Genomic DNA, 8,374 nt, shown 5'->3' on the forward strand with positions numbered 1-8,374 from the left:
CCGGGCGGCACGGCACGGCCTGGCCACTGACCTCTGGGTGCTGGGCTGGAGCCGCGCCGGGGGTCAGCGAGCGGCGGGCCGGGCTCGCCGCAGCCGCCCGTCCTGCATGTCCTGCCCGGCTATTTTTACCGCTATATATATAATGCTGCCGTCGCGGTGCATGCCGGGAGGGGGATTTCTCGCAGCCGCCGAGCGGGCAGCGGAGACACCCGACTCCCGGGATGTGAGCTGCATGGCAACGGCTTCGGCGGGGGGGGGGAGAGGAGCGGCGGCGAGCGGCACGGCTGGGGGCTGCATCCTGCCGCCCGCTGCGGCCTGGCGCGTGCGCGAGCCGGGGGGGGGCTTGACCGCCGCCTCGCAGCCCTGTCACCCTTTACCTTGCCCCCCCGCCGAGCCCCCCTCCAAAGCGCATCGCTTCCCCCATTGAAGGGGGGCAAAGTCGCCGGTTCTCCTTGGAGCGGCCCCAACGCGCTCTCCTTGCCGCAGGGGGGCTGAACCCCAAATTAAGGCCATGGGGGGGGCAGTTAACTCTCACATGGCCGGAAGGGTGCAGACCCCTCTTGGGGGTGCCCAGCACGGGGCAGGGCTGAGGGTCCCCGCTGCACGGGTGCCCCACGGCCACCCCCTGCCCTCCGCGACTCGGTTTCCCCGGCACCAAGCCGCCCGGAGCCAAGGCGGGGGAGCCGGGCAGGTGACATCTGCGGGGGTAACACCGGGATCCCAGGGCGAGGATAAGGCAGGGAGACGCTGCAGGGGCTCCAGGGTATTCCGGACCTTCGGGGAGGTGTTGAGCCCCGCTGGCTTTGGGGGTCTATAAGACACCCCTGTACCTCCGGGGATCCCGACGCCTCCCCCCTGCCGGGGCTCTTGCACCCTCTGCCCCTGCAGCGCCCCTGGGCTGCCCCCCTTTTCCCCCAGCTCCCCTTTCCGCCCCTGCCCTGCAAAACCCGACGGGGAGGTGGGCAAAGCCCGGCAGCCATGGTGTGGCCTTACCTGCCCTTCCTCCTCCTCCTCCTCTTCCTCCTCCCTTGGCGGTGGCTGCGCTGTCAGGCGAGTACAGGGGCCGGCTGCGGAGAGCCTGCCCCGTGGCGCCGGCGCTCCCCGGGGCACAGCAGAGGCACCCGCAGGACTGGCAGACCCCAGCGTCACCCTCGTGGCGGGTGACACGAGCTGGGGCGGCCTCAGCCACGCTCCGGGCTGACACCTGGCCGTGGTGGCACGCTGTGCCGCGAGGTTGCTGGAGGATATCGCTTGTGTTCAGGGAGCCCAGCTGGCATCGACCCCCCCAGCCCCCTCTCCCGCCGGGGCCGTGGTGGGATGGAGCCCCCCGGCACCGCTCGGCCACGCCAGCCCTGCTCCCAGCCCAAAAACCCAGCCCGGAGGCCCGGCCCAAGGTGACAGACTGTAGCAATATTTATTCCCGTACAAATCATTACAAAACGCGGGCGCCTTGCCGGCCCGGCGGAGGGCAGAGGCATCCTGCAGGCCCCGGCCCCCTGCAACCAGCCCCCGGCCCTGGCGCCGGTGACACTCCGCTGCCTCCGGCTTGGGACATGGACCTGCCTCTGAGTCCTGGCAGCCGACAGGCCCCGAAAAGCCGCCCGCCGGGGCTGGGGCAGCCGCGCGGCAATCCTCGGCCTCGCAGCGGGTCCTTATCTAACGCGGGGAAACTGAGGCACGGAGCTGCCCGCCGGCAGCAAGGCTGCGCTCGCACCAGCTCTGCGGGGAGCCTCACCGCCCGAGAGGTGCCATATAGCTTAATTTTCCCCAAATCCACCTCTCCGCTGCTGAGAAATTAATAATAATATAAAAAGTCTCCGACCGCCCCCCTGCCGGCACCCAGCCCGGGCAGCGGTGGGGCCGAGCCCCTTCCCGACGCCGGGGTGCAAACGTGGGGGTCAGGGCAAGGAGGGGGCACTACGGAGAGCAGCACCCATCTCAGCCCCAAATCCAGGGATTTGGATGGAAAAGGTCCCTGCTCGCCGGCTGGGGAGGGCTGAAGGCGGCAGCGCTCGCGCCGGGAGCGGGGCCGGCAGCTCTGCTGCGCTTCCTCCGCAGCCCTCGCCGCTCGTGCGAGCTAAATACTTTATAAGCGGCTCATAAATGATTAACGGCTTCTCCCAGCAGGAAAAAGCCGCCTGCTCCGGCGGGCTGCTGCCGACCCCACTTGGTTGCCCCGCGCTTACCGCTCCTTCCCGGCACCGGGGATCCCGCCTGCCCGCAGCGCTCGCTCGCTTTCCATCTATTAACACGGCAAGTTGAGGTTTCCGTAGGAAAAAAGCGGTACAAACACAAGGACCAGCGGGCAGAAAAAAGAAAAAAACCCCAAACGATTAAAACTTCCACTACTTGGTTAGAAAAGGTTTTGGCAGTGTGCCTCCCCGCGGAGGCGACGGGGGAGAGCAGCGCCGCAGCCCGGCTGCTGGAAGGGGTCGGCTGTTTTCGGGGAGCCCGGCGCCGGCAGTGAGCGAGGCGGGCGCCGCGGGGCTGCGATTCGGGGAGTCCGGCAGGGCTGCGGGCCGTCCCGTCCGGCTGCGCCCCGGAGCCCGGCCCCCCACGCGGCTCCGGCGGGGACCTCCTCTCCGCCCAAGGCCGGCGCGGCTCGCGGCGTCGGCGCCGCTCCGCCGGGGCGGCCCCTACGCCCAGGCCGGGTGCGAGAAGCTGATGTTGTAGAGGCCGGCCCAGCTGGCGAAGACCCGCTTCTCCGTGATGAAGCGGTGGTGGTTGCCCTTGCGGCTCCGCTCGTTGTGGATGTAGGTGGTGCACTCGTCGGGGCCCTTCGGCTCGTAGTAGTGGTACGCCATGCGCCGCGGCTGCGGCCGGTTGCTGCGGGGGCACGGAGCGCGGCGTGAGGCCGGCGGAGCCCGCGCCGCCGCCGGGTGCCACCGCCGCCGGGCTGGCCTTACCTGCAGTAGTTGGGCGGCACCATGCCGTAAACGTGGACGTTGTCGCACAGCTCCACCGCGATCACCATGGTGAACCAGCCGGTGCTGAGCCACGACCGCGACTTCTCCCTGGAGCCCGGCGGAGAGAGGAAACGGGGGAAGGAGCGGCAGAGATGGAGCTACGTTATTACGGGTGACCCCTCCAGGTCCCTCACCCGCCCTAGGACCCCCAGGCCAGCTACTGCCAGCTCGTGGCCAGCCGCCCCGCGGAGCAATCCAAGCAGCTGGCTCCACCACGGAGACCTGCCGGCCCCGGAAAAGCAGGCAGCGAGGTCCAGAGAGCCTCTCCGAGGTACCTGTCCTTCCCCGTCTCTCCCCGGAACAAGTCGTCAAACTGCTTCATGCGCCCCGGGGAGACAACGTAGGCCGTCATGTTGGGGAAGGACATGCTGACGCGCTGGATGATTTTCAGCAGGCTCTTCTGCATCTTGGCGGGAGGCCCCCAGAAGATGAAGATGGTCTCTGGGGTCTTGTTGACGAACTCCTGCGGCCTCTTCAGCACCCGGTAGACGCTGGAGTGAGCCACCACCCGGAAGCTGGTCTTGTTGCCCACGTCCGCCTCGTAGCCGGTGGTTGGGGCATCGTTCATGCGGATGGTGCACTCGGCTTGGTCGATCTCTGAGCCCAGGCGGGTGCCCAGGAGATGGCTGGAGCTGGTGACGATGACGCACTGGTGGCAGTGGGAAGTCAGGGTCTGGGGAAGACGAGTGCCGTGAGCCCTGGCTCGGCGGCTGTGGGTTGTCACCACCCTTCCCCAGCGTTGCAGGAGTCTCCTGATCCAAAGCATCCTTGGGCCACCCCCTGCACGACCGAGGGCTACTTTACATCTGCATCCCAGGACGCGGACAAAACACGTGAATTTGGTGTCCCTAAGGCCAGGCTGTGCTCAGGCCACCGCTGCCGTGGGACGGGGAGGGATGGAGGTGGGACAGGGTGCTGGGGAGAGACGGCACCACCTTCCCCTGCAGATCTGCCATCCCGGCCAGGCGCCAGCAGCGTCAGAGGGGACACAGGGACGTGTGACAGTTCGGCTGGCCATCGGCGGAGGGCAGCAAAGCGCACACCACCGACACCCCCTCCCAGGCGCTGGCCCGCAAGTGCCCCGGCTTGGCCGGATCCCCCGTCCCGGTGCGAGCTCCGCTCCGGCACCAGCGCCGCTGCCGCTCTGCACCCTCGGCCGAGGCCAAAGCCGCGGCAGGGAGCCCCGAACCGCCAGCCCGGAGCCCCGTCTCGCACCTTGTTCCCGCAGACGGGCAGGTACCCGGTTTTGACCCCCCATTTCTTGAGGTTGGGGGGGCGGCGGGCTTTCCCCCGCAGCGTGCCGTAGCGGAAGACCTCGTTCCCGCTGCTGGAGCTGTAGATGATCAGCAACATGATCAGGGCAAAGAGGACCACGAAGACGGCAGCGCGCTGGCCCTGCGGGCACGGAGGCAGAGCGTCAGGAGCCGCGACCCGGCGCCCCGCCGCCATCTCACGTCTTGTAGCTGCTTGGGAAGGGGGAGCACGGGGAGCACCGAGCCCAGCCGTGTGCCGAGAGCGGCGTCCGGCCCGGCTGCCTCCCGGCTCCGCAAGGGGAGAGCCGCCACGCCGCGGGGGACCCCTCCGCGCGGCCACGGCCCGTGCCCCGTCACCGCTTTCCGCGCCGCGGGGCTTTCCTTTCGCGCCAGGTTTGCCCAGGCACCCCCGGCATCGGCCCGCTCCGCAGAGCGCCCTGGAAAGGGGGCGGATCGGCACCCAAACCCTCGCGCCCCCGGCAGCGGCCCGCGCGCCCGCTTTGCCAGAAGCGGATTTTACTGCAAACGGGAGTTTCCCCGCCAAAACCCGGCTGCTCCCGGCAGCAGCGGCGGTGGGGGGGCGGCAGCTCAGCTGGCCCTTCGCCTCCGACGCTCAGCTCCTCGAATCCTTCCTCCGCCCGTGCTCAGCTGATTCGGGATATTAAAAAATAACACTGGACGCGGCCCAGAGCCCCGAGGTGGCAACAAATGGCACGTACCCTCCCCGAAAGCAAACCGGCCTCGCTGCCTCCCCCACGGAGAGGGGCTCGCTCCTGCCGCGCCGGGCGCTGTCCTGCACGGAGCACGGCGGACCGAGCACTGCCGCACCCGGAGCGGCCGTTCCCAGGAACCGGGAGCCTGGCACAGGACGGGGGGAGGCTCCAGCGCGGGCTGAGCCGGCTCTGCCCGTCCCCTCCCAGACCCCGGAGACACTCGGAGGCCGTTTTCGCACATCCGAGGATTCAGGCGCGTGTGACTCAGCTCCCAGCCGTCCCCCGCCAGGGCCCAGCTCAGGGAGGCCCGTTAAAGGCGCCGGACAAAACGGCCGCTCCGGAGAGGAGCAGAGCAGAGAAAGAAAAGAAAGCGCGAGGAAAGCGCTCGTTGCCGCGAAGAGCCCCCCCAGCGCCCCTCCAGCACGAGGGGAATCGGCTCGGCATGCCGGCAGTGCTGCCGCCGGCGCGGGAAACGCTGTCCTCGCGCGGGAGCTGCCAGGGCGGACGGCTCGGGAGCCCTGTCCCTGCTTTCGCAGCGGCTCCCGCGGCAGGCACAGGCTGCGGCCGGCATCGCCGCTGGAGCACCGTGTGGCCAAACCGGCCCTGGCTGCCGCGATCCCGACAGCCCCGGAGGATTTGCTTCCAAGCCCGTGCAAGGTGAAGCGGCAGCTGTGGGGGCTGCCCCACATTGCTGCCGAGGCTGAGCACGGACACAACTCGTTAACCAGGTCTGCACATGCCCTCCTGCAGTGTGGGGCTCGTACGATGAGCCAGAACTGAAACCAGTTAAACCCTCAAACTCGAGTCTTGCTTTTAAGACCCGAGCTAAAGCCGGCGAGACCCTGGTGCCTCCGTCAAGCCCCAGAGCCAGCAGCTCGCTGCCGCCCGGCGCCCGCCAGGACTCACCGTGTTGCTACTCATGTCTCTCTGCCGACCTCAGTGCGGAGCGATCGCCGGCGTAACACGAGCACCTGCAACGGACGGTGGCAGGGGGTCACTCCGCGCGCGCCCTCCCACGCGCCGTCCTCCCCGCCACCCAAACGCCGGCCCGCGGCGTCCCGTCCCCAAATCGCCACCCCTCCCCGGCAGGGGTGCCCGCTTAGCCTGGGGCTCCCCGGCCCCCTCTCCTCGCTCCCAGGAGGGCTGGGCTTGTCCGAATTTCCTCCCGCTCGCCCTCACCCGCCTCCACCGTTAATTAAAGCCGGCGGGGACGGGGCCTCGCCGCGGTGCACTGAGCCGCCCGCGCCACGGCTGCACGGGCACCGGTTCGCCGGGAGCCAGCAAAGCCGGTGCCGGCTGCGAAATGGGATTAGCTCTGGCAGATCGGCTTATTAAAGTGAGGGTTACGCGAGAGCGCTGTCACGGCCAGGGCTCCCGGGTCCGCCGGCGGCCACCGCGGGGCTGCGGGGTGCTCGGGGCCCCCGTTTTCACGGGGAAGGAAGAGAAGGTCAAACCCGCGGCGCCGGCGAGGCAAAAGGGCTGGGAAAAGCCACCGCGGCCGGCCCGTGCGGCCCGTCGTGGGGAAATCCCGGAGCCGGGCTCAGCTCCAGGGACAGCTTATCCCATCGCTGGCGCGAGCAAAAGCCACTCAAACAAATACCTGATCCGGGAGTAAACGTGCCAAGAGACACCGCTGTCGCCTCAACCCCACCTTCCTAAGTCGATCGGGCTCTCGAAGCAAAATCCCATTAAAGCAAATGCGGGGGAGACGGATCCGGGGAGAGGGTGGGCGACACGGCCGCCCGCCAGCCGCGTCCCAGTGTCCTGTCACCCCCGGGCATAGCTGAGACCTGCCCAGCTCAGCTCACATGTGGGCTCAGATCCAACCAGAAGCTGCCAGGAAACCTCTTCTCCCCTCACTGCCCGAATACGCCCACGGATGCTCGTCCCGCTGCCCCCACCTGCTCCCCCCGGGCTCGCAGCAGACAGGCCGACCCACTTTATTTTTTGAAGTCCTCGTTAGCGAGTCGCTGCTGTTTCTCTGCTGTAGAACTCAGAGCAATTGGAAATTAATAATAATAAAAAAAAAGGCCTCTGTACTAATTGACTGGGGAGGAGCCAGGATGGAAAATATCGCAGCAACCTGGATTTAACTCTCCCACGTCGGGAGGGGACAGGGGACCATGGAGGCGGCAGCTATCTCAAAGCAGGTGCCGCTGGCCGGACAGATGCAGACCTGCCCCGGACAGCCCAAGCAAAAGCGAATTTTTTAGGTGCCAAGGGGCCTCCGCATGCCCCCCCAGGGCAGCAGCTCCCTGCAGAGAGCACACGGGGCACGCGCGCAACGCACGACCGCCCAGCACCGCGGGGTGGGCGCCGGATGGCCCCGCACCCAGGCTTCGCTCCATCCCCATCGCTCAGCAGCGTTCAGGCTATCGGCTGCCCCCCCCCAAACGCAGAGCCAGCCCCCGCTGCAACGGGGACCCCGCGGGCCCTACCTGGGCGAGGGGTCTCATCTGCAGAGCGCGGCGAGCGGCACGGTGGGGACCGTCTCCTCCTCCTCCTCCTCCTCGCACGTCGCGGGCGCTGCGTGGTGGTCCCAGGCCCCTCCCGCGGGTGGCATGGCCATCGCGGCTCCCCGGGGGTCACATCGCTGCTCCGCCAGGCCCCTGCCAGGCCGGGACAGTTGGTCCAGGCTGGGTCCCCCCGCTGCAAGCCCCCCCGCCGTGTGTAACCCTGCCGGCTCCCCCCAGCCTGCTGACTGCCGATGCTCCCAACAACGCTCGCAGCTCGGCAAACCGGGGCGGGCCTGGTGCAGCTGCCCCTTCCCTGCAAACCCTCCTGCTCCCCTGGGGTGCAAACCCTCCTGCACCCCCGCTACGTGCAAGTCCCACCCCCGGATGCAAATCCTCCTGCATCCTCGGAAGTGCAAACCCTCCCCCGGACGCCCAGGATGCAAACCCTCCTGCACCCCAGGGTGCAATCCTCCCCCAGGCCCCCGGCATGCAAATCCAAACGGATCCAGGGCCTGGTGCAGCTCGCCCTTCATGCGAATTCTCCCGCTCCCTGGGGGTGCTGCCCTGGGGCTGCAAACCCTCCTGCCTCCTTGGAAGCGGAAACCCTCCCCCGGATCCCTGGGATGCAAACGCTCCTGCACGCCAGGGTGCAATCCTCTTCCACCCCCGGGATACAAACCCCAGGCACCCCGGGTGCAATCCTCCCCCACCCCCGGGATGCAAACCCCCCTGCACCCCGGCGTGCAACCCTCCCCCGGACCCCCTGCACGCAATTCCCCTGCACCCCGGGGTGCAATCCTTCCCCGGGCCTCCTGCATGCAAACCTTCCTGCACCCCAGGGTGCAAACGTCCCCCACCTCCGGAACGCAACCCCCCCCGCAGCCCGGGCGCAGTCCTCCCCGGCGCCTCCGCCCGGCCTCCCGCTCGGCAGCGCCGGGCAGGCCGCGCCCGCGCAGCGGGGAGAGCGGGGCCGCGCGGCCCCTTCG

General features: G+C 68.7%; 2 protein-coding genes across 4 annotated transcripts in view; both read right to left on the reverse strand.

The window, feature by feature from the left end:
• The window catches only part of AK1 (adenylate kinase 1), a 6,929-nt gene extending 4,384 nt beyond the window's left edge, over window positions 1-2,545 (reverse strand). Inside the window, exons 1-2 of one of the 3 annotated variants that reach the window (XM_026059750.1) lie at window positions 2,187-2,545; window positions 994-1,237 (exon numbers count right to left, since the gene is read on the reverse strand). In XM_026059750.1, the coding sequence (XP_025915535.1) occupies window positions 994-1,237; window positions 2,187-2,242 (300 nt within the window). In that variant the 5' untranslated portion in view covers window positions 2,243-2,545. Of the gene's footprint in view, window positions 1-31; window positions 138-993; window positions 1,238-2,186 lie in introns of those variants that run through there. The other 2 variants (XM_026059751.1, XM_026059752.1) reach the window with 2 other exon arrangements.
• Window positions 2,546-2,584: 39 nt separating this feature from the next.
• On the reverse strand, window positions 2,585-7,530 carry ST6GALNAC6 (ST6 N-acetylgalactosaminide alpha-2,6-sialyltransferase 6). The gene is made up of 6 exons (XM_026059753.1): window positions 7,371-7,530; window positions 5,839-5,903; window positions 4,182-4,361; window positions 3,242-3,639; window positions 2,907-3,014; window positions 2,585-2,826 (listed from the first exon to the last, which is right to left on the reverse strand). Exons 2-6 carry the CDS (start codon window positions 5,851-5,853, stop codon window positions 2,637-2,639), a joined length of 891 nt encoding a protein of 296 aa, XP_025915538.1. The 5' UTR covers window positions 5,854-5,903; window positions 7,371-7,530; the 3' UTR covers window positions 2,585-2,636.
• Window positions 7,531-8,374: the final 844 nt, after the last annotated feature.

This window comes from Apteryx rowi, unplaced genomic scaffold (assembly GCF_003343035.1).
Source record: "Apteryx rowi isolate R43461 unplaced genomic scaffold, aptRow1 scaffold_16, whole genome shotgun sequence".
NCBI classification, from domain to species: Eukaryota; Metazoa; Chordata; class Aves; order Apterygiformes; family Apterygidae; genus Apteryx; species Apteryx rowi.